At 29.9% G+C, this 26,469-nt stretch overlaps 3 protein-coding genes across 9 annotated transcripts; 2 read left to right on the top strand and 1 right to left on the bottom strand.

Moving 5' to 3' along the window:
- The first annotated feature begins 3,467 nt into the window (after positions 1 to 3,467).
- On the top strand, positions 3,468 to 14,111 carry LOC129312804 (disease resistance protein RPV1-like). Of its 7 annotated transcripts, none has more exons than XM_054955540.1 (7): positions 3,468 to 3,611; positions 8,105 to 8,309; positions 8,809 to 9,318; positions 10,160 to 11,237; positions 12,006 to 12,305; positions 12,901 to 13,254; positions 13,421 to 13,585. In XM_054955540.1, exons 2-7 carry the CDS (start codon positions 8,179 to 8,181, stop codon positions 13,436 to 13,438), a joined length of 2,391 nt encoding a protein of 796 aa, XP_054811515.1. In that variant the 5' UTR covers positions 3,468 to 3,611; positions 8,105 to 8,178; the 3' UTR covers positions 13,439 to 13,585. The 7 variants fall into 7 exon arrangements, with proteins under 7 accessions (XP_054811515.1, XP_054811514.1, XP_054811508.1 ...); XM_054955534.1 differs by adding an exon at positions 3,737 to 3,827 and having other exon boundaries at positions 3,495 to 3,611; positions 12,901 to 14,111; XM_054955539.1 differs by having other exon boundaries at positions 10,523 to 11,237; positions 12,901 to 14,111.
- A 3,572-nt stretch (positions 14,112 to 17,683) lies between these two features.
- LOC129313928 (TNF receptor-associated factor homolog 1a-like) lies at positions 17,684 to 21,437 on the top strand. The gene is made up of 6 exons (XM_054957317.1): positions 17,684 to 17,732; positions 17,834 to 17,939; positions 18,397 to 18,572; positions 20,051 to 20,330; positions 20,781 to 20,944; positions 21,280 to 21,437. Exons 1-6 carry the CDS (start codon positions 17,684 to 17,686, stop codon positions 21,435 to 21,437), a joined length of 933 nt encoding a protein of 310 aa, XP_054813292.1.
- A 665-nt stretch (positions 21,438 to 22,102) lies between these two features.
- Positions 22,103 to 26,469, bottom strand: LOC129312346 (GDSL esterase/lipase At1g33811-like). The gene is made up of 5 exons (XM_054954904.1): positions 26,142 to 26,469; positions 25,346 to 25,470; positions 24,982 to 25,230; positions 23,635 to 23,899; positions 22,103 to 22,491 (listed from the first exon to the last, which is right to left on the bottom strand). Exons 1-5 carry the CDS (start codon positions 26,407 to 26,409, stop codon positions 22,271 to 22,273), a joined length of 1,128 nt encoding a protein of 375 aa, XP_054810879.1. The 5' UTR covers positions 26,410 to 26,469; the 3' UTR covers positions 22,103 to 22,270.

Below are 26,469 nucleotides of genomic sequence, written 5' to 3'. Positions count from 1 at the left end.
TTGTCTAAGAATATGATTAAATTATTACCATTTTTAATCAATATGGTCTAATCAATATTTAATTATTCATAACTTTCTTTTTTTTTTTAAGAATATGCGTTACTCCCTAGCCCCTTGCCTTCCTGCACTTAGTAATTTTTTTGGTCCAAAGAGGTCAAAACATGAAAGCAAAAAAAGGAAAGGTAATGTCAGTCAGACTGTTTCTCCCAATTTCTGCGTTTGTCATAGCATGCTATGAGAAACATGACTCTGTCCTTTGCCCCAAGATATCAATTTTACAATCCGTATTTTAATTTGTTCACTCTTCATTTCCAAGACCAAGCTTCAGTGTAAACACATATTCTGTTGTCATTCAAGCCTGAGTCTCATTTTTCAGGGTTTAAACGGATAGGCTCACTAGCTCAGACGTCTTCTCATACCAAATTTTTTCAGCGTGATTGATAAAATTTCATAATTGAGATAGTTTTCATGACTAAACTTGACTGATAAAATAAATAGAAAAGCACAATGTTTAGCCTCTATAATTTTATGGTATTTTATTTTTAGTCCTTATATTTTATTTTTATTGTTATCAATTTCTATAATTTCTATCGTCTATAATGCTAGTCCCTCGAGTTATTAATGGTGTTAAATTTGTTGAGCTGTCATTAACATTGTTAAATTTTATGATGAGTCACCATATACCAAGCTTTAACTTTGAAGACAATCCCTTGTCCTGGGGATATTTGATCCCAATCCCATATCAATCCTTAATCATTAAAAATAATTCCATTGGTTTGTGCTGCAACTGCTACATGTATAGAAATATGGGAAAAACTTTCTAGCTACTTGTGTTGAAGTTCAAATATGAGAAAACTCTTTAAAGGATTATGTACGATGGTCAGATTATGTACGATGCGGGATGAAAGCCTGCTGATTAAAGTTCACCGAAATTAAGAAATTGCGATGCTCTGTGGTAAGTTGGGCTCACTCTTTAAAGGACATTCGACTCATTCCCAATCCTGCAAGCTCCTTTGCTAGCCAGGTTCCAATCCCCATCTCACATTCTAATGGGCTGGGTTTAGGCTTAGCTCCATGAACAAACGCAGGCCCCAAAAAAAAAATTTGTAGAGATGTTTTAAAATTTGGTAGAGATGGCATGCTAATTTCACTTACACATGCCCGGGCTTGGGCTTCAGAAGAAACCCAGGCAAGAGCACACATTCTCACCAAGAATTCTTTTTTATTTTTTTTAAGGGGATATGATATTCAATTGAAAATTTGTGGGCACCAAACAGGAATTTTCAATTGACTAGGTATAATTTCTTCACGGAAGCGACGCTAATGACGGTGGTAATAATTTAATCAACTTTCAACTATGGGATACCTAAGTAACGCATGTTCTAAGATTGTCTAATAATCAAATTATATTGATTATTCTTCAAAACTAATCTTAAATACCTTTGTTAGCCTCCTAAGCCTTATTTATTTCTTTTATCCTATCATAGATCCTTCTAGACATTACCGTGTTGATTTCTCAATTTTAGACACTTCTACAAAATCTCTAAAAAAATTATGCTTTTGTCCCATAAAAATTTTAAATTATGATTTGGTCCTTGAGAATCATTTTATCTTTTCAAGACACTTTAAGGACTTCTAATTAATTAAGCTTAGTAGCTTACTAAATTTTGACATATACTTGAACTTCTATGCCCAAAATTTGGGATGTTACGAGATTCCTAATTATGACGTTAAAATAATATAATATTCATTTAATAATTATCATAAATAAACATTATGAACTTATTTTTAAAAACATTTAAGTGATCTGATAGTGAATAATCAACTTATTTTAATGGATGAGATTGGATATATGAGATGTATTGAGATAGGATATGGAGATGATCCAAATCTCTTATATGAGATATTTAATGATGATATAATTAAAAATTGTAAAACTTTTAAGATATTAAAATTTCAACTAACTTTGTTTTTTGTTGTAATCGTGAAGTGGCCATGAATGCCTTGTATTGTGGTCAAGATGAAGCATTACTTGGTAACTCTAAGAGAAATTCTTAGATAGATCTAGTGCATCAGGTTATCAATGGTTTATCAAATAAAAATATAATACTCAGATGATATTGAGTATAAATTAATTTTGACATTAATGATAATGAAAGAAAAAAGCTAAGAAATTAAGTATGCATTTATAAAAATAAAATTATTAAAAATAATGACACATAAAATTTTATTTAATTAAATTGGTATAATTTTATTGAATGGATCATGAACGATGAATGATGAGATGCATCGAATTCATTTGAGAATTTCTCCTTCTACTAATTTTATCTGTTTTAAGACTTTTCACACACACATGTGTTGTAATAATCCTCAAAAACTACATTGAATTATTAATTATTCCTTAATTTCCGGGTGATTTCTTCAGTTTTGGTCGGCGCATCCTTTTCTTAATTAATGTTAGAGAATCAAGACAACCCAATCCTATAGGCAATATTTTTTGAGAATTTGGAGTGGTGCGAATAAAGAACATTCTTTATGGAGTAAAGAAATCATTAATATTAATCTATTAAGTGTATGCTTGTATTAATAAGTGGGCCATTCAGATTCTAATTCTTTTTTCCCAAAAAGCAAAATGGTAATGCGACACAACGAAGCAACACCGCAATACGCGAAAGAGACAAAAGCCTCTAAACGTGGGGACGCGTGAAGACTTGACCTGTTGACCACAAGTGCGCGTTCGGTGGAAGGTTTTAAAAAAAACAAAAATCAAAGGAGAGAAATAATAATACACTTTTAAAAAAATTCACATTTTAAAATATAACATATCTTAAAAAAAAAAATTTTATTAATAATATTTTTTTAATATTATTATTTTTATATATTCTATTTATTTAATATTATTTTATAAATAAAATATTAAATGAAGGATATTTTTAAAAGTTTATATTTTTATCTTTTTGTAACATTTATTTAATAAATTTTGTTGATATATATAATTTTATTTTAAAATTTTTTATAATTTAAGATGAAGGGAGTACTTTATTTGTTACAGCACTCTTTAATTTAAGACCAAGAACCTACTATTTCTTAAAAGAATATTTATGTTATTTTCTTATTTTCAATTCTTTTCATATTTAGATATTGTTAATTTTTTTTCATTCACTTTTAGAAAGCCCATTTCCCTTTTGGTTTCCCATCTCTTTAAAGAATCTCTTCATTGTATCATATATGACGCATGACCTACAAGTTTTTATTTATTTTAATTTTGTAATTAGAGTAAACTAATGTATTTATTTATTTATTTACAATTCAATGATCCATATACTAATATGTAAATTTATTGAAAGGGAAAGTAGTATGAGATTTATTGCCTTTTGAATATAATATTGCTTTTTTCAAAACAATTTGACCTCATTGTTTGTGTATAATTATTTGAGAGATTGAGCAATTTAAATTGAAGTCTGTGAAACAAGAGAGATGCTATTTCTTTTGTTGATCTCTTAATCTGAAGAACTTGTCTGAAGAGGAGAAAGTCTGCAAATCTCGAAGCAGCCATTTTTGAGACCTTGTGAGCTTCTATATCTTTATTTGCTTCCCTCCACATCCACCAGGTTATTCCTATCCATTAATTCTTCTCTTTTATTCTCTTTCACTAGCTTCATCCCTTTGATCGGTTTACTGTTCTGCAAGCTATTTTCCCCCCCAGAATTTTCAGTTTTCTTTTTTTTTTTTGCAGAAAAAATTCTGCACAAGATTTAATTTGCTGTTTTCTTCTTCTAGTGTTGAATCTCCTCCCAACATTGGTAGATCTAATAGAAGTTATACATGTGAGATTTTTTATGCGTTAATTTAACTTCTGAAAGGCAAAATTGTTGTTCTTTCTCTCACTATAATCACACCCTTTTTCATTGTTATGCATTACAGCTCTAAAGAGATCAAATATATTAGCAATAGCAATTCTCTGTTTACAAATAGTGAGATTATCTTCATCATTACATCTTCACTCCTTATTTCTATTCTATTTCTGCTCAGCCTCAGCCCTCAGGCTTTCTTTCTTTTCCTTTCTTTAGTTTTTCGTTTCTGGTTGGCTTGAGTTATTTCTTTTCATCATTCTAATTATTGCAAAGTCCCATGAAATATACAAATTACTCCCAAGTTCCAAATTTCTTTTTTTTAAATTAAATTTGTGTGTAATTACCAGAATACCCTCATTTCATTTTGTTTTTTAACAAATTAACCCATTTGCCATGGTTGTCAAAGCTCTCCGGTGACGGTGAACTGTTGCTAACGGCGGAAAGCGCCTGATCACCACTGCCAGTCATCTTTGCTTGCTTAATTAAATTGTTATTTTCCTATGCTCAAGTTGTTATTTTTATAAACCCAAATTATTATTTTCATATGCATGAGTTGTAATTTTATATACTAAAATTATTATTTTCGTATGCCTAAGTTGTTATTTTCTTTTTACCCAAATTATTATTTCCATAAACCTAGTCTAAGTTGTTATTTTTCTATAACATAGTTGTTATTTTTATATACACCCAAGCTGTTAGTTTTTTATATTCAAATTTTTTAAATAATGAACCAAGGTTATCACGCCCTCGCGCGGGGTACACACATATGTATAATATTTAGGACCAATATGTAATGGTTATTGAACATTTTAGGAATCATGTGGGTTAGGGTTCTACTCCCACAAAGACCACCCTTTTAGGACCAATATGTAATGGTTATTGAACATTTTAGGAATCATGTGGTTTAGGGTTCTACTCCCACAAAGACCACCCTTTTCAAAAATGAATTTGGATACGGTGAGTGTTTTAAATTAATACACTCACTCAATAGTATTTCATCTGACATGATAACAGTTTGATTTAATCAAAAAGTTGTTAATTATTTGTCATATAATAACAAATGAGCATCAAATTTCAAAATTTTGAAGAAGACATTATAAGTAAGGTGCGTTTTGATTGTGTTGATTGTTTTGAATTTTTGAAGGAAAATATATATATATAATTTTCAAGTATTGACAAAATTTAATAGCTGTAATTGAGACATTCATTGAGTAAATGTATTTAGGGTATTCACTAAATCCAAATCCTTAAAAAATTAACCAACTTTGGCCATCGGACTAGCAATAGAGTGGCTGATGGGAGCTCCAACCGTGGCGGATGCGTTATTAATTTTAAAAAGAAGGAAACAAGGGCATTTTGATAATTAATTATTATACATAAATTTTTTTATAAATAAGGAATTTGAGACTTGGGAGTAATTTGTATATTTCATGACACTGTGATAATATGAATCCCTATAAGAGACTTGATAGAACTTATTTTCCCATTGCTTAATGTGCAGAATAAAATAAAGTATTAAAAATAATTTCATTGATAAAGATATTTCTACACCTTTAATATAAGAAATAAAAGAAATTAATTATTTAGTCCCTGAAATTTAGACTCAATTATGATTTAGTTATTAAATTTTGATTTATTGCAACTCAATTCTTATAGTTTTAATTAGTTATAACTTAGTCTCTAAACTTTGATTTAGTATAACTTAGTCCCTATACTTTTAGTAATTTATAACATTGATCTCTATATTTTAAAAATAAAAATATAAAGATTATTTTTTTAAATTTTAATCTTTATAATCTTTAGAAAGATTAAGGACCTGCTTGTTTAAGATTACAAAATAAGTAATTTTTATGTAGTTTAGATATTTTATAAAAAGAGATTTATTTTGTAGATATTTTATAAAAAATAGAAATTATTTTATTTTGATTATAATAATAAAAAATGATTATTGTTTAGTTATTTTTAAGTTTTATGATATCTTCCTTAATTTTTGTTTTATAAAAATAATTTATTGTTATATTATTCTAAAATTTTATGATATCTTCACGTATTCTGCCTCTTTAAAACACTATGGGATCGTTTGTTTTACCTTATTTCATAAAAAAATCACTTATTTTTTGAAAAAAAATCTATTTTGTGAGTTTTTAAGTTATTTGTTTAAACTTTTAAAAATAATTAGAATCTAAGAAAAAGCAAATGTATGATTATTTTAAAAAGCTACTTTTGAGTAGTTTATAAAAATAATCTAATGTGATAAACGAGATATAGTGTTTTAAAGAGGCGGGGTACTTAAAGATATCATAAAATTTTAAAATAATATAATAATAAATTATTTTTATAAAATAATAATCAAGAAAGATATCATAAAATATAAAAATAACTAACTAATAATTAATTTTTTAGTATTATAACAAAATATAAAATAATGTCTGCTTTTTATAAAATCTCTACAAAATAAATATCTTTTTATAAAATCTCTAAACTACTTAAAAATCATTTTTTTTAATATTAAACAAATGGGCCCTATATATCATCTATTATATTAGATTATTTTCAGAAGCAACTTTAAAATAATGAGAAATCTGCTTTTTTATTATAATTATTTTTAAAATTTTAAAAAACACATCATAAAAATTTACAAAATAGATTTTTTTATGAAAATAAGTGATTTTTTCATAAATAAGCTAAAACAATTGAGCCCTAAAAGTCTTAGTAGTTTAAAATATTAATCTCTAAATTTTAAAATAATTTAAACTTTTATAATTTTATTTTCTAAAATATAGAGACCAATATTTTAAATGATTAAAACTATAGGGATTGAGTTACATTATGTTAGTTTAGGAATTGAATTACAACTGAGTCAAAACTATAAAGATTAAATTACAACAAATCAAAGTTCATGGATTGAGCTACAATTAAGCAAAATTATAGGGACCAAATGATTAATCTTTCCTAAAAAATAATTTATAATAATTAGCACTAACAAAAATATCATAAATATCAAATACTCCCTCCTGTCTCATTCAAAAAAAAAAAAAAAGAGAGAGAATGATTTTCTATCCTAATTATTAGGCATGTCATTGATGTTTTATTTTGATATTACATAATTAGAAAATATATATTTAATAGGTTAAAGTTTAAAAACTTATTAAATTCTTAGACAGAGATAATGAGTTTAGGATTTTTCTTAATTCTAGTGAAATATATTGAAAATGACTTATAAACAAGATCGGATAAAGTATTTCCTGTTAATAAAAAATAATTTTTTCTTATGCTGTTAGCAGCAAGCTATAAATATATTTTTTTTCAGCTCTTCTTACTCTAAATATTTTTTTCTTCCGTGATTTGCCACCATCTCAACTCAATTATTTATTGATGTCTGTTTATAAATTTTACAATTAACGATATCCAGTTAACCCAGTGTATATTGCTTTGTTTCCTTACCTTTCTTAGTGTAAATTAGGACTCATATTTTTGTGATTGGATTAAAGTTATATTTTGCCTCTGAATTAAACACAGCCTGTTCAGCTACTCATAGTTTTAGATGCACAAAAGCCCTACTAACCATTTTCAAGTTCGAAATGCAAGCTCTATTTAGACATAGACGATTAAATTAAAAAAAATATATAGGAAATTAAATAGTATAAATTTTCTCAATACAAGTGTCTCAACTAACAAATAATACAATTCAAGGAAGAGAGAATACAATTTTAGATTTTTCTCACCATATTAAATTGATTTATGCCGTCATGTCAATGTTATATAATATATATTATATATATCAGACCACCCAAATCTTAACTTCGAAACTGTTCAATAAAATCCCTCATCCGAGCAAATTTTTTGTACACCTTAGATAGACTGATAAATTTCTTGAATATTCATAGGATTTAAGCATATAGCCTAAGTTATCCTAATTTTAAGATTTTAAAAAACTCAAAATATAGAATAGTTCTCACATCCTATACTATTATTTTAGTATTAAAATACTTAGATGATATTGGGGTTTCAAAGTTTGTATGCCCTATGACTTATATATTAAGCTTACAAAAGCACTTGCATATATTATATCTAAAACATAAATCCACTGTTATTATTAGCGAGTTGACATGACAAATTGCATGCACCTCTAAGGTGTAAAACTAAATATATTTTTTTTTTCTCTCGCCATTAATTAAGGCCTATACCAATTTTAACTTTTAATCTCAAACACCAACTTTTGTTTGCTCTGTTTCTATCGCATTAATCAGAAGTCAAAGCATATTATCTCCTGTGGAAAGGTAAAGCTGAGAGAGACATGGCTTAGTTTTGAAGTTGCTGTCAAATGGATGCTGCCATTGCTTTAACACTCATAGGAGCTTTATTGATCTTATTGGCTTTACCAATTTCCAAAGCCATCAGATTTGTCGCCTCTTCTCTTTGTGGTATCCGTCCCGTTGCTATTAATGAGTGCAGGTAACTAGTTCAAAATTAAATAGGGTTAAATGGATTTGGAAATTGTTTTTAATATATATGCAAGCAACTTAACTCTTAAACTATATATCTAGGAGCATCTGGGACCCTAAATTTATTTTTAGTATATAATGTTTCTTTTAATTTTTGAAAACAACATAATATTACTCTTACTTTTAATAAAAAATAACTTTTTTGTATTTTTTGGTCCTTTATATAATTTTGGGTCTTTTTTTAATTTTTGAGGCTTTTTTTATAAATTTCTAGTCAACTATAGTAAAAGTTAACTTGTGTTAATAGTCAAGGGAACACTATTATATTATTTTTAAAAGGTAAAGAGAACATTGCATCAATAGTGAATTTAAGGTCTCATGTGCTCTTAAACCTTTAATTTAAGGATGAAATGGCCATTTAACCCAATTAAGTAACTTCATACTCTATTATTTTCTTGTTTGATCTTTTGGTAACCCAATATTTATAGATGATTCGTTTCTAATTGTAGTTGTAAGGATGCTGCTGATTCAATTTCAATGGTTTCTTCTCAGATGATTGTTACTCCAGTTATCAAGTATGATGTATTTCTTAGCTTTAGAGGGGAGGACACTCGCGACAATTTCACGAGTTATCTTTATGAAGCGCTTTGCAATGCAAATATTCATACTTTTATGGATGTAAAACTTGACAAAGGAGAACAGATCTCACCAATTCTCTTGAGAACCATAGAGGAGTCAAAGATATCTTTGATTATCTTCTCCAAAGATTATGCTTCTTCATCGTGGTGCATGGAAGAGCTTGTTCACATATTAGAATGCAAGAAAAAATTTGGAAGGATTGTGATACCTATTTTCTACAAGGTAGATCCATCAAATATACGCAAACAAAATGGAAGCTTTGGAGAGGGATTTGCTAAATTGAAACAAAAATTTAGACAAAGCCAAGACAAAGTGCAAAAGTGGACAAATGTTTTGATACAATCTTCAAGTCTCTCAGGATGGGATTCAAGAAATATCAGGTAACTTCATAGACATTTCCCTTTTTTGTTGCGTCCGGCCATTCATTTTTTTTTTGGGAAAATATTGATGAAGGACATCCTAAAGAATTTAATATTTGACAACACTACTACAAAATTACCTTTTTACATCACTATTTTATGTCAATTATACAAAAATCCAATTAAAAAAGATGATGGCATTTTTGAAATTTTAACAGAGAGATTTAATGTTAGCTTTAAATAAAACTAACATGGAAAAGGTTTTTCACGTCAGTTATGCACAAAACTGATGTGAAAAGCCAAAATTATTTTAAAAAATCAATTTTCTTAAAAAATTCACATGGTATCATTTTAAATTGTAGTTGAAAACTTGAGACTGCGTCTTGACTCTTCAGTTGCTTTCTTTCTTCGAAAATTGAACAGATGCCTTCTTCCTCCTTTCTCTCCCATAGGTTCCACCATTCTCCTTCCCTAATCGTTTGAAGTGCCACCATCAGCATTTTTGCCGTCCGTCATACTCAATGTGAAAAATGAACTTTTCACTTCGATCTTTTTTACTTCTCTCTAATAACTGATGTAAAAAATTCAAAATGACTAATATAAAAAGTCCTTCTTATAGTAGTGCAAGGATTTTGAACAAGTAAATATTAACAAATGAATGAGTGAAGTTACTGTTTTAACAAGCATCCAATTTATTCAAAATCCTTGTCAAATAGTATTAATTTCTTTCAAGAATCTTTTATTGATATTCTCCCTTTATTCCTGGGTGCAAGTTTGGTGATTCATAAACATATTATAGTTGTTTCTCTTATATGTTTCCTTCCTGTTAAATATAATTTTTTTAATTTGCATTTTGCGGTAGGCCTGAGCCCAAACTTATTAAAGAGATTATCAAAGATATTTTGAGCAAGTTGAATCATAACTCATCATATCACTTTGAAGGTCTAGCAGGCATTGATCATAATATTGAAAATATTAAAAAACTTTTATCTGAGGCTTGCATTGTGGGAATATGCGGCATGGGTGGTGCTGGGAAATCCACACTTGCTAAAGTTGTATTTCACAAGTTAAAATCACAATTTGGAGCTTTCTCCTTAGTTGAAAATGTAAGAGAACGACTTGCAAGAATTGGATTGGACAAGTTACAAGAAGAATGCCTCAAAGAATTATTAAATGACGACGACATTAATGCCTTTGACATAAAATCCACTTTTGTGAAAAGTAGGCTTCAACGCAAAAAAATTCTCCTTGTACTTGATGACGTGGACAATTCAATAATAGCTGAAGATTTAACTAAAGTGTATAATTGGTTTGGAGAAGGAAGTAGAATTATCATCACTTCAAGAGACATGCAAGTGCTTAAGAATGCTTCTGCACATTCAATATACCATGTTCCGAGTCTGGATTTCCATGATGCCATTCATCTCTTCAGTTTGAAAGCGTTCAAGCAAAATGAGCCATCTAAAGATTATAAAGAGCTATCAAAATTAGTTATTCATTATTGTCAAGGAAATCCACTAGCCTTGGTTGTGTTGGGTTGCTTTCTTTATGGTAGAGGAAAAGAAGAATGGGAAAGTGCTTTGGAAAAGCTAAATGAAGCGCCACCAAAGGATATAGTTGATGTTCTGAAATTGAGTTTTGATGGACTTGATGACAAACAAAAGAATGTGTTTCTTGACCTAACATTTTTTATCAAAGACACTGATGGGATCAATTTGGAGCTAACAAGACAATTACATGGTTCTTCTGTACACGTTGATATAAGTGTTCTCAAAGAAAGATCCCTCATTTCAGAAGATGAATATGGTTATTTTGTGATGCACGATCTTGTGGGAAAAATGGGCCTTGAAATTGCTAGACAACAGTTATTCTTTGGTCTTGAAAACCCCGTTCGTCTATGGTGGCATGAAGACATTCAAAAATTTTTCATCTATAATAAGGTAACAATTTAATTTGTTTATTATTTTATATTATTTTCTTTATCTTCTTAATAATATTTCAATCATATTTATTTGTCGACAATTTGTTTTAATTTGTTTATTATTTTATTCATATTCTTAATATTAATTTCTAATGATAAAATTCAAAATTTAGCTTATACTCCTTCTGTTTTGTTCTTAAGATTTTACTCTTATTTGAGTTGGATTACTCTTATAATTACGAAAACCTTTCTCGATTTAAATGACTAATAATACTGCATTAGGGTGTAACTTATTCGCCTGCTTAAACTTTAAAATAAAATTAGGATTATAATGTGATATGTAAAATATAGCATTAGTCGTCCTTATTAAAGATTTTTTTATTAAGTTTTAAATTATCTACAAGATTGATATTTCTACTCTTGAAAATCGACGCAGTGTAAAGGTGTTTGTACACAACGCATACATCTCAACATTATAAGAAGTACAAATTATATGAAAGTTGAAAACAAAGAAAATTATTAAGAATTTATATGCATGTGTCAAGTGACTTTAAAAATGAATATTTGTTTTTATAGGTTATATTAAATATTTGTGCATTCATGTGGATATGCATGCATAAGCACGAGTGTGCATGAGTGTGTCTGCTTATTTATGTCTTTTGAGAAATTCTGTTATACATTACCAAGAAAACAAGAATAAACAAATTGCTTCAATAACCACACGGGTCATTTTTAGTCATTGTTTCTTGTTAATAATTGTTCTTCATTCCCTTGATTTATTTACTAGGGAATTGAGGCCATCCGGTGCATGTCTTTGGATACGAGCAAGATAAAAAGGATTACATTGACAGCTAGTAACTTTAGAAAGATGTATAACTTAATATTGCTTAAAGTTTACAAGTCTGATCCGAGAAAGCTTTCAAAGTTGAATGTTTGTGAAGATCTAGATTATCTTCCAGAAGAACTTAGGTTTTTTTGTTGGGAAGAATATCCTCTGCCGTATGTGCCATTAAACCTTTGTGCGGATAATCTTGTTCAACTTAAAATGCCTAATAGTTATATCCGACAACTTTGGAATGGAGATCAGGTATGCATTTTTGTTAACGTCTAAAATATTTTTTTTTTTTGTGATTCAAAGAAACTCTTTAATGTAGATATCTCTCATGCATTGACCAAATAATTCATAATGTGCAATTGCTTCAGTATCTTCACATAAATTAATGGTTAGATTGTAGTTATATAAGCGAAACTCGATGAAAAGCATGTACTTTTGTCACCAATAATCAATTCAAGCTTTATGGAGTATTTTTTCCTTGTCTAATAAAATTATGTCATGTTTCACTAGTTTAATCAAATAAAATTTTATATGTCATTATCTTTAATGATTCTTTTGGAAATAAAATGCCTATTTAATTTTCAATTTTTCTCTCTTCATCATCACTAATGACAGAATCAACTTATATTTGGAACCATCTAATATGACATGTTTTTATTGGAGAGTATGAATGATATGATGCGATGGGTCCACGCAAGAATTTCTTTTTTTGCCTTAAATCCAATTCATCATCTGAATCTGTTGATTTAGTTCCTTTTACAATCCCTCATTTTTAATTGTCACGAGAGGAATTGTTCAACATGATTAATTATTTAGTTATCTACTTCATTTTACACTTTTTTTGCAGCATTTTCCAAATCTGAAGTTGATCAATTTACGAGGCTCGAAATCTCTTACTGCACTCCCAGATCTCTCTTGTGCCCCAAAGGTTGAATACATATATCTCGTTGGCTGTGTAAAGTTGGCTCAAATTCATTCCTCAACTGTCATGGGCGAGCTTTGTCGTTTAAATCTAGAAGATAGTGGGCGAAAGCAGATAAACATTGGTGGCACTATTGAAGATCATCAGAGAAGCAGTCCAGCTTTAGTGATAGATTACAATTATTTGGATACAATCGATTTGTCATTCAATAAAGTGAGGATGAAGCTCTTCCTTTCTGATGATGGCAACATTATCTCTGGTGTTGGACTGAAACATGTGGTAATGCTATTGGAAAATAATAGCAAGAGTGCAGATCAGTTAAAATTGAGGACACAAAGTTTGACATCTTTACTTCCATTTGTTAGTACTGTTAAATGGTTTAGGGTTTTCAAGCAACATGAAAACTATGACGATCGTTTTTATAATTGTCACAATGATCCTTCAGGCAATGATATTTCTATAAATGTTGGGGTGAGGATCAGTGATGAAGCAGAAAGCATTGTGGTGGGTTCATTACCATTGAGAAGATCAGAAGAGGGCACGGCATTGGAACTTGACGAAGAAGAAGATGGTGAAGATGAGTTAATGGAAGAAGAAGAATGTGAGACTAATATGCGATTAACAAGACTTCCCAATCACATCACTTGCTGGTCACTGTTGACACAAGTGAGATTAAACGAGAGTAATGTTATTGGAAATGCAGGTTGCAGCATTCCTCAGGTTTCAATTTTGAAATCACTTGCACTCTCTCATCATTGCAAAAGAATTCAACCTCTCTTGGATCTAACACTCTCTTTTGACATTACAGCACCTGATTATCATCGTCCTTATTCTTTTTGGCTCCCTTATTCAATGCCCTCCACTGAAGCTCGGTATCTTAAATCGTTCCGCTGTTATTTTGAGTATACGGTTGATCATATTGTTTTTGAGTATACTGAGTGGTAGGCATTTCATCATCACATTTATGTTTAAATTAGTAAGTCTTGTTTCTTTTTGTTGCACGTTAACATGGTCAAATATATCAAGTTCATTGTTTAATATGTAATTCACTGAGGCCTTCCTCACACCTGTGTAAAAATATAATTGTTAATGCTGCTTCCCCCACCCCCCAAAGGCTAATGCATGTTGCTTTCCAATTGACAGCTCTATTGCGCATTTGAAAGGACTAGAGAATTAAAATGAGTTGTATATAGTTTATAGCAATATATGTACCTTTTTTTTAAACTAGTATTTTTGGAAGATGCTGCTTCGTCTAATATTTTTTTTTTTAATTAATGTCACTTTTAACTAAATATACTATCAGCCAACTCATCATTGAGTTCATCTTTTCTTTTTCTTTCAATAGCAACTAGTTAGAACCAAGGCGATGAATCTCTGTGCTTCTTAGGTTTTTCTTTGGTGCAGCTGGCAGTTCATCTGCTTTTGGTTTCTTCGATCTCTTCCATTGCTTCATGCTCTTCCCTGGTCTCTTATATGTTTTCCTTCGTTCTTAGTATCTTGCATTTTTTTCTCTTGGTTTGTCTCTTGTTTTCTTTTACTCGCTGGTTTTTCTTTTCCAGTTCCTCTAATCTCAGATGATTTTACCTTTTTCTTGCCCTTCTCATGTTGCTTACTGCCGTCATCAGTTTTTGGTTTTTCGAGACTTAGATGATCGATCGTCCTTTGCATGTTTCTAAGTTTTCTTCTCTTCTTAAGATTCATTGGCATCTCAAGGGTTCTGTCTGCATTGTTCAGCATATGGGTCCATTTTTGTGGTGTTTTCGGATTTTCATTTTATGTCGATTCGTGGTGTTTGGTTGTCTCAAAGGTTTTCTGTCTCTATTACCCATTGGCATGTGTCGTTCAATTTTTTTTCTGCTTCTTATTCTCCCTGGTCTTACTTTATCTTATTATTCGTTTTCTATTGCTTCTTTTATTGGAAATAGATTATGTTCGTCTGTTTTCTATTTTCTTGAATTTTCAGCCAAAGAGGAAAACTGGGGTGGGAGCTGGATTTTGGTCAATTTGATTCTTCTAGTCAGTTTAGAATGAAATTTTGTGTGAGAAAATGTCAAGAGAATGAGTTTAGAAGTTTTGGAATACAAATTGGAATTCGCCCTTTTAAAACATTGACTTTATGTGAAAGAGTAAGCTGTGGATAGGAATGGGTTATGCAAACAAACTTGGAAATGGATTCTACATGCAAATAAAAGCTTAAATGTGAGGATCTAATATTTTAATTTGTATCTAACCATGCTTCAAATAAGATTACCTCCAATAGAAGCATACCTACAAACAATTAAAAAAAAAAAGCTAAAAGTTTAGGGTTAAAAGAATAGAGTAGAGGAAGTGAAGGAGGATTTTGCATTCATACGTGGTTTATGAATTGTTAAAGGCTAGAAATTATTTTTTTTTCATACAAGGGAAAATAAGGCTGGAAATGATTTTTATAATGTTGTATAGGTGATTGTTTAGGCTTTGATGTTTGTCAAGGGCCCAAGGGAGTTCACATTCAAGGCGACTTTAAATAATATAAAAAATAACATTAAATGTTAATTATTTCAATGGAATTTATAATACTACAATATATATGATATTTTTATATTTATTTTATGTTTTTAAAATAATAATAATTAAGTTTTATAAGCAAAATAAATAGCCATAAATAAATTTATTATTATGTATATAAGGAGGGGTCTTTAAAAAAAAAAACAGAGAGAATGCCATCATTTCTTATGAAGAGGCTAACATCAAAACATAATTAATATATATATATATATATGCACGTATATATATGTATATATAGGGTTTGGATAGGATTGCCACCTAATTAAAAAAACATATCTGCAGGTTCTTATAGTTTACTTCAACTTTTAATCCGGTTCCTATAGTTTTATTTGTTGAACTTGAACCCTCATATACTTTCACAAGTTAAATCTGTTAGCTCCCAACCCATTTACACCGTTAACATTATGTGACATGGCTGATGATTGTGCAGCAACTAATCCACCTAAGAGATCTGACGTGGCTCCTACAGAATTAAAAAATTGGTTCCAGTCCTTCAGGCATATCCATCGGGTTCGGGCAGACGGCAGCGGAAGGTCATGGCAGATGGCAACTCGATGCGCAGAGGGTTCAAAATCGTTGGTCAAGAGAAATTAATTAATTAATATCCCTTCTAAATTATGTTGCTCAAAGAAGTAACGTTCTCATAGAAGCATAAAAAATGGACTCAGACTCATGAAATTAAACTCCTTAAAAAAGCAAATGAGAATGCTTTCTCGGTGAAGTTGTGATCTTTAAAACAAATGATTCTGTAAGGCATGCAAAGGGAAATGGAAAGACTCAAGAAACAAAGAATGGAGTGAAGCAAATAAAAAAAAAATGATTCCTTGTGATCTTAAAATCCTTGTGACCAGATTCATAAAAAAACACAAACTCAAGACAAAGACAGAGACGCAAAGAACTCACAAGCAAGAATCCACTGGGGAAAAGTTGATCTTTGTGGCAAAATTAATCCACCTGGATGATGATTAAGCAGACTGTTCTATTTCTATTAGCCAAATCAGCTTCATCTTCTTTTCGGTGTTAATGGGCGAGGGGCTAATGGGATTTACCTGTGAAGTATAAGGATCTGATTCCAATAAATAAAATTACAGAGATTTAATTAAAAATTAAAAGAAATTATAAGGACATGTAGATGTGTTTTCCCTTAATATATATATAGGGTTTGGAGAGGACTGCTACCAAATTAAAAAAACTTGTTCATTAAAAACTCGTAACCCATCGATCTCCTCCAAGTCACCAAAATGCAAATAATATATTGTCATACTTTATCTTTTAAAAACATTATAGATTTTTATGATCAAAATATGAAATTAAATAATCTTGTTTCTAAATTACTTCCTCCCTTTAAAAATATAAGGTATTTTTTGAAGGTTGAATGTTAAAAAAATGTAAAATATTTTTAGTATTTTGAGGTATAATCATTGCCTCTCTTTTTTAAAAAGTGTCTCTATTGAATAATTATTTTATATTTATTTTAAAGTAAAACACCTATTACATAGAGGTAAATATAAAAAGATAATGTTAGTTTGAAGGAAAGTAACTATTTTATTAAAGGTAAAATTTAATTAAAAATATCTTATATTTTAAATCAAGTATTAATTATTAATGAGGGAAGATATAAAATTTTTGGCCAATTTTAAATTTTATTTTGTTTAAAATATATTATATGCAAATTCAATAGATTTTCAGGGACAAGTAGTTGCCCCTTATTCAGCAAACGTGGGTACGTGTGCCTCCATTTTCTCTCTCATTCCGTTCATATTGTTTTTAAATTCCGCTTGTTGTTTCTATTAAAAAAAGTCCTTAAAGATTACTTTTAAGTAAAAACTAGAATTACATTTGTCCACTAGAAGAGGTCATAAATTTCAGATTTAAAGTGAAAATTTTAAATTTAAGTTTGAAATAACTGAATATTATTTTTAGATATTGTGGACAATAATTTTTAAAGAGATAAGATTATATCTCATGAATACCGAATCAGTTTTGTGAAAGAAATATCTCCGAAATTTTAGTTAATTAAGATAAGACGCCTGGACATATTATTCACAAAAAAAAATTACATATATATACAACAGATAAGGTAGAGTCTTAGCTTTCTGCATCTCTGAAAAGCACAGAATCGATCTCACATAGGGTTTAAACTTTAAAGTGACCAGTTCTAATGCTGGGGACAGAGGCGATGAAAATTTGCTGTTGCTTCCCTTATACAGGTAAATATAAAATATATACATATTTTCTTATTCATTCAACTAATAATTAATTAAAATTCAGTCGCTTCCAGGTATATTTTTCTGATGGAACTATGTTTCAGGTGGAAGAAAAGCACCACCTAGTCACTGCTTGTTCACAATCAATTCCTTTTCTTTGCTTTCTGAGCCATACACCTCAGAAAAATTCGAAGCCGGCGGATACGAATGGTATTTTCTTAGCCTTAAAAATGGTATTTAGGGTTTTTATATGGGAAAATCACACTTAAGAACCTGCGAAAATCAAACTACAAAATGTTGAAATTGAATTTTGGGACAATGATCCTTTTTTTGCACCCTCTGACATGCACATTTAGAGGTAGCCATTTACTTTTAGGGATATTTTAGTCATAAAAATGATTTGTAATTTACTTTTAGGGATATTTTAGTCATAAAAATGATTTGTAAATTGCAAAAAATGATCTAGATGCTTAAATTTAATTTGAAGATTTTAAGATCCACAATGGTTACTATTGATATTCACGTATTCTTATTTGTGATTTTCCCTTTTTACATTATATATATATATATATATAGTGATATTGACATTTTGAATTTTTTTTTCCCCTTTGATTTGGATTTCGATATTTTCATGTGGAAAATGATCATAAACATATTGTTCTGGTAGGACTCTATCTGTTTACCCATCTGGGAACAAAAAAAGAGACGGAGATCATCACATATCAATATATCTGAACTTGATAGTTCAAAACTCAAATTTGATTCCTGTTGGTTGGGAGGTCAATGCCATTACAAATTTGTTTGTATATGATTGCCTTCGCGACGAGTATTTGTCAACTCAAGGTACTTTTAACTTGTTAGCTTTTTTCTTTTTTTAATTATGTTGTTTTGAAGGCTGGGCCAGAGAATTATGTTTAGGTTTCTCATAATACAATTAAATATCACAGGTTATTGACAAACCGAATATGTCAAATTACAATGACAATGAAAATATTCGATATTTGGCTATACTAAGCTGTCAATGAACATAGTGATATTTAAGGCTAAAATATACCAAACAAAATTAAACGTTAAAGCAGTTGCATAGAAAAAAGGCCTTACACTTAAAAGTTTAAAATTAACCTCCTTTACCTTTTATTTTCTTGCAAGAAACTCCTCAATTATTATTTTTTAGTTATCTTATTACTAACAATTGTCATGTCATATTAATAAAAGACATGTACGTAGCACTTTATACGACATCCTATGTAGACTAACAATGACTTTATAAATTCTTAGGGAAAATGACAATTAAGGACCCCCTAAGATCATTAATTTCAATTAATGATCATAAAATATTGAAATCTCAATTAAGAATCATGGTCCTTACTTGAAATAAAATGAAAAAAACTCACTTTTGAAACGTTCTAAGATCACTTATGAATATACAAAAATTACTTAAAAATTTACTAACTTCGCTTGATGATTTTTTCCTAAGTAGCATTTAAAACAATTCACAATTTTTAAATTCCAAGTATGGTCCTTACTTGGAATGAAACAATATGATAATTTTATAAAATTGTCCTCTACTGAATAGTAAATGTACATAATACTGCTAAAATTACTATCGTGATATGAGAAAATTATTAATGTCAATTGAAAAAATAAGGATTCACACTTGGGAATAAATTGTTTCCCAATATAAAAAAAAACTCACTTTTGCAATATTTCAAGGTCATTTATGAATATATAAATGTGATTTAAGAATTTACTAACTTCACTTAGGAATATAAACCCCATGGCTTATCAAATTTCATGCTTATTTATATATAGTTACCACTTAAAAAAATAAAGAGATGACATTGCTGAAATTACCATCATGTCATGAGAATATTGTTAATATTAATTGAGAAACAAGAAACCACACTTGAGAATAGATTGTTTCCCAATATGAAAGAAATTCATTTTTAAAATATTTCAAGGTCACTTATCAATATACAAAAGTAACTTGAGAATTTACTAACTTCATTGTGTGATTTTTTCCTGAGGGGCATTTAAGACAATTCACATTTTTCAAAACTCTAAGTAAGGATCATAGCCCTTAATTTGAATTTCAATATTCTGTGGTCCTCAATTGAAATTAATGACCTCAGGGGGTCTTTTATTGTCATTTTCCTAAATTTTTATCCATATTTTTTCACATGATTCTTACTTAAATTGTGTTAAAAATAATTAAAAATATATTTTTCCATGTAAAATATCATGCGTATCTTATTAATTTGGTATGACAAACTCTGTCATGATAGTGGCTTTGAAAAAGAATCTGAGTTCTGTTATTGTAGATGCGAGCATAAGGCGGTTCCATGAGCTTCAAACAGAATGGGGTATCCCAAAATTCATCGATCTTGTCTCATTCAATGAACCTTCAAATGGATATCTAATGGAGGATTCGTGCACATTCGGAGCTGAAATTTTTGTTGTCAAGCCCACTTATCAAGGATTAAATATATCATTGAGACAGGAACCTCCTTCTCTTTTCTATAGATGGAAATTCAATAACTTTTCAAATTCCAAATTTGAATCGTACGTGTCTGAAACTTTCATGGCTGGGGACTACAAATGGTACTTGATGCTTCTTCTTCTTAACTTCCTAGACTTTACTTATTGCTCGGATTTTCTCTATTCATAAGCTAAAATGAGTTTAGACGATATGCATTATATATTCAAAGAGAAATAGAGAGAAAAGAAGGAATGAATTAAATTATTTAATTAACATGATCATGCCTATACATATATTTGAAGATTAATATTAGAGAATTTAACTCTATATGAGGTTCGTATCTTTAACATGCCAACAATACATATCTTTAAATGTTCTTCTAAGAATTATTAACAATGTGTCTTCCTTTTAATACATGATCTTTTTGAGATTGGCAATTATATATGGTATGTTAAATTTTTAACATAGAAATTCCCTTACCAGGAACCCCAAAGTCATTCTCTCAAATGATCAATAGAAAGATCTAATTCGATTTAAAATGATAAATAACAGGTTTTTTGGTTTTGTTGCAGGAAGCTCACTTTCTACCCTAATGGGTTTTCTGAGGCCTGGGGGAATAGTATCTCCTTATTTCTGACTATTGATGAATCGTCCATTCCAGAAAACACTAAATTATATGTGCATTGCATCTTGCGAGCCAGAGACCAAATCAATGAGCAGCATGTTGAAGAAGACTGTGAGATTGACTTTTTTAAAACTTTTGAACATTTTAATTAACCAAGTTATATATATATTTCTAATTTACTTTGTAATTACTAGATGTGGGGTTTCTTTATCTAATATAATTAACAATGTTTCCCCTCCTTTAACAAATACCCAAACATAAGGTACTGTGCCGATTAATGCGGATTTGAGTTGGGTTGGACTCCAATTGAAATGATTTTTTTTTCCATCCCCTAAATCTGAAATTTACTTCCACTCAATTTAACCGTGTTTTTAATTAGTAATTTAGCGTGTGTGCGTGCGTTTCAAATTCAAATGGTGTTCAGTGATTGTTTTCCCATTTTGCAGTCTATAGGCACTTCTCAAAGTCGAATCGATTATGGGGCTCAAGATTGTTCGTGCCACTGGCCAAATTGACGGATCCAACTAAGGGTTTCTTGCAAAGGGATAGTTGTATTTTTGAGGCTGAGTTTAAAATTCTGGGCATAGTTGAAATGAGTATTTGATGATATATGCTTTAGTTATGGTACAATTTACTGTGTTCTTTTGAAAGAATTTAAGGTATGGACCAGATCTTTTCATTGGGTGCACTATATAGTTGAAGTTTGTCCTTCCGTTAAATTTCATATCAAAATTTATAGATTTTTCACTTCTCAATTATTAGTATGTTTTCCACTTTTTTCGTTTGAATTTTTCATTGTCTACATTTAATCATTTTTATTGTCATAAACTATATATATATATATATATAGTATAAGGATAATTTCCAAATTAGTTATGAATTTAGTATATAGAGAAACTATAAATTTGAAAATTTCAAGCATTCAATTCAGAACTTTCAAATTAATCTACCAAATTAGGAGTTGACTTCTCTTCATCATTGCAAACATGGAGAGAATGTTGGAGATCTAAACCATTAAATGGAATTAATTATTTATACTAGATAGTTTTTGGAAGTCTAAATTAATTTGTACTGTTAAAATTTGATCTGAACAGTTTATGTAAATTAAACCAAGTCGCAAAACTATAAGGCATTACGCACGTTGTATTGATTCAACCACACCGTATATTACTCAAGATGTTGAAAAAAGAACTGGCTCAAAATGGTTGACTCAAGATTATTTTTTTTTAGAGTCAAAATGTATATGAAATATTGTGTGAGAAGCAAATATAGACATATTCTCATTGCATTCTTATTATCATTCTTGAACAATCGAAGCATTCATACAAATTAATTGATGAAATCAGAGAATTTCAACTACATAAACATGACAGACACAACATTATTAATTAAAAAACTGAATCAGCTGCAATACTGGTGATGTTGATTATTAGTTAGTTACAACAAGGCCAATTGTTGAATGTTTATGGGATAAGTGTAAGATGATCGAGAAGAGTAACAAATCTTAGCAAGTAAAATATTGGCAACCTCAGTAGGATGAAAAGCATCCCAGAACAAGTACTTTCCTCTATCTTCACAAGGTTCTTGCAGTGGAAGACATGTAATTTGTCCATTGTTTCTCCCCACTCCACAGCATCCCTTGTCTGTCACTTCAAATCCTGCACATTATTTATTAATTACATCAAATTAAAACTCACAGGGCTATTTTTTTTATTTGATTATTTAATTGGATTAGATTTGAGCATTATCAGGCCCAATTAGAGGTAGCTCTTCCAAAGGCATTTTCCACATTCATGGACTTAAACTCAAAATCTTATGCTCCTTCCATTACGAATAACATCTGTTGGTTATTTGCAATACTACTTTGCAAACCTATCACCTGTGCACATTCCATTTTATTTTATTTTATTTTATTTTATAGTTAAATTTTTATGTTTTTCCTAAGTGAATATTTTTAATCCCAATTCATCTAGAAAAATATTCAATATTAAAAATTAATTAAAACTACTCACATCAGGCTTGTCAAATAATGAAATGTTAACTAAACCTGTTTCCTTCTATAATTGATTAAATGCAATTCACGCTTTCAATATTTACACAATGTAAATGCCTCTTAATTAGGAGATTTAAGGGGGGGGAGTAAAAGGAATACAGGTGTGGTGATGAAAGGGATAATGATGTCATTTTGGGTAATTTGTAAGAAAATTGTTGACACTTAGATATGCAACTATTGTTTTTGAGATTTAATTACAATCATCTCAATACTTTTCTTAAAAGAAACCCATATGTCATTCTTTGTTTTTTATGACAAAGTTTAGATAAGATATAGGTCCTGGGGGCTCACTAAGATTAAGTCATGCCTTTAGGCTTGATAAGCACTTACAGAGGTTTAACAAAATCCTCACATTGATAGTAGGATTTAATCACATACCCTTGTGGTTTATGGTCAAATCCTTACCAACTAAACCAATTTTTGTGAGTTAAAACCCATGTCATTTTCTCAAGATGAAATGTGAATTTAGACAAATCACATTACATGCATTATGAATACATAAATGTTAAGAATGTAGCTTTTAGACCAAATGACATGTTGGGGATATTAATTTTTGTGAGAATTAAATATATATTAGGATTGTCTTTCTATCAAAATAACTAAAGCTAATTTGATAGGGTTTACCTTAATCTTATTTATCAAGTAATTCTTTAATTAATCAATGTAGGACTTCTTATAATATATTCTCATACAGGAGAGAAGAGAGCGTCACCATATGATTATTATTGAGGGGAAAAAGAGTTATTACCATATGATGATCCATTGAGAGACAAATCTTTACTGGTTTGGTAGAAATCCAAGAAGACAAACTTGGATCCAGGAAGCTGGCCATTATTGAAAGTTTGAACCAAGCTGCGAAGGCCGGAGTTGAAGAAGGAGATGACGTTGTTGATCTTTTCGTTGCATCTGGTCTCGGTGTTGTTGCTTTGGAAACGAGCTAGCTGATATGGAATGCACCCTATCTGCCCTACTCCTGTCACTATCACCTTTCGAGCTCCCAGCAAATACAATTGCTGATGATCCATCCACGCCACAAAATAAATCAGTAATTGCCTCATCACAAATAAGCCAACATGCATTTGAATAACTATGTATATATAGGATTTGGATCCATCAATCCAGTGCATTTTTTATGTTTCAATTCATTTCTAATTTTTATCGTTCACTTCGACCTTCCACTTATGATCATGTTGTCAAGTATGTATAAAATTGCATAGTTTTGAAGCCTTGTGATTTTGGATTAAGATATACTCCTTCCCACCACAATATAGGATATTGGTAATTAATTCACAATTTTTTTTACGAACAAAGTTAGTTGAAATCTTAATTTCTTAGGCCCCTGTTAAATACTATATATAAGTATCTTGATATTGACAATTGAAATTCTAATACATGATTTTTTTTAAAAAAAAAAGGGAAATAAATGAAATACAAGTATAGTTGAAAAAACAATTATAAAAACCATCCAAGACTCTATATTTTGGATCAAACAAGGCTTTTAGAATGTGTGTTGTATTCTGGTGCAGAGGGAGTAGCATTAAACTCATTGATATATGTATCTCTCAAAATTAAATAGAAAAATATGTCCTAAAGGAGAATGTTCGAGCTATTTAAAACCACGCAAAGGAAACAAAAACTAAGTCACATCTCTTGATAAGAGATCTCTGCATCCAAGTGGTGGTGGTCGATCATTCAAGATCCTAACATCGAACTGTAAGGAAGCTAGTTGACACAAATATTAGTTTTTCTGAAGGCATGATGTTAAAATCACACATTTCAATTAATGAAAATGATGGGACGAGAGAAAGAAGACAACACATCAAAATGAACAATATAATTAGACTAAAAATGAGGCATAATTTTCTAGTAAACAAAAATAACACACTAGGCTAGGAGAAGCTCCCAAATGTTTAAGACTCTTGACGGATCTCAACATATTATCAAGTGAATACATCATCTGACCCAATCTCCAAAATCACACATTTTCCTTAATGCACTAGATCAAGTGGCAAGAATAAAGCATACAACGAATCAAAATTGAATGATTAATTAGGCTGAAAAATGAGTGATTATTTTTCTAAAAATGATTACTTACAGTTAGCTGGCGAGAGTAGTCTTGAAGGAGAAGAGTGGCAAAAGCCCTGGCAGTATAATCAGAACTAGTTCTATAGAAGTCAGGCATGAAGTAGTTGTTAAGGTAATCGTTGCTTCCCATTCCAGAAAAGAATATACATTTGCTTAGGTAGCTATTCAGTGAAGCGTTATCTCCTCTGAAAAACCTAATCAGCTCTTCCACTGTGCTGGCAAAATTTGCCACTTGCTCATTCATTGATGTATGGGCACCCTGCAAATTCATGATATTATCATTCATAATAACTTAGCACATACGCAACTAGTTATGGCTTATGGAACATATATATATATATATATATATATTTATATATGTATGTGTATTGTACCAGGTTAGAGCCAGTTTCATCTCTGATGCCAGCTGCTCCAGAAGCATAATTAGCCCCTCTTAATAGTGCAGGTCCCCTTGTTCTTGAATATGGTGGAATGTAATTTGGAAAACCCATTAGCTGAGCTGCATTTATAAAAGTAACAGCAGTAATTTGCTTTATATTTATACATACATATATATAATGAATATTAATTATTATAACAAATGAGACAGTAGCATGTACCGCTCTAATACTTTTTATAAGGTGTTTTACAAAAATAAAAAAGTGATCCTAATTTTATTGGGCAATAAAGAGAGTATTTGTTTTAATTTGGTACTATGTATAAAATATTTTTATGATTGTTGTGCCTATTTTTACTCTTTTACCCATATTAAAGGCGGGAGTGCTATTAAATGTTGGAGTATTTTTTATTTATAAAATATATATATTTAATGAAAGTAAAGTTAGAAGAAACTTAATGAATTGTTAGACACAGTTAATAATATTTTAAAATTTTTCATGTTTCTAGTAAAACATGCTAAAAATAACTTAAAAATAAAACTGAAAGAAGTATCAAACATAAAGATGAAATAATATTCAATTTTACCTTTTAACTTGAGAAAACATTTGTACGAATAACAAGGTGACTCGTTTTTTAATTAATAATAGTATAATTGAAAAATACGAATATATTTTTAATAAATAAAGCAACATAATAATTTTTTCTTAAAAAGGACATGAAAGATGCCTCAAATACCTTGGAAATAAGTCCAAATAAAGCAAGTGTGCGAATTAGATAAGAAATTGAGATTACCTAAGGCATCAACAAAAGTTCGACCATTGGTGAAGCGACCGGTGGGACCGAGAGGGAAGTCAACGCCATAAGGACGATAATTAGCCCTCGCAAGAGTGATAATGCCATTGTTATTGCCATTGTCCACCAAAGAATCTCCAAATATGAAGAAACATGGCACTTGTTGCTGTGGTGGATTGGTGATGATCTGTGAGACCCCTATTCCACTCAACCAAACCCACGTACTCAAAACCAAATCCAATCCCAAAACCAGCTTTCTCATCATCATCGATCTCTTAATTCTATTGATGATTGGTTTGTGTTGTTGATGACGATAATGATCAATGAG

Source organism: Prosopis cineraria, unplaced genomic scaffold, assembly GCF_029017545.1.
Source record: "Prosopis cineraria cultivar Desert tree isolate PC_DT_omini unplaced genomic scaffold, ASM2901754v1 PC6, whole genome shotgun sequence".
NCBI classification, from domain to species: domain Eukaryota; kingdom Viridiplantae; phylum Streptophyta; class Magnoliopsida; order Fabales; family Fabaceae; genus Prosopis; species Prosopis cineraria.
Note: the sequence above shows the minus strand (reverse complement) of the source record. Positions and strands in the feature narration are given on the sequence as shown.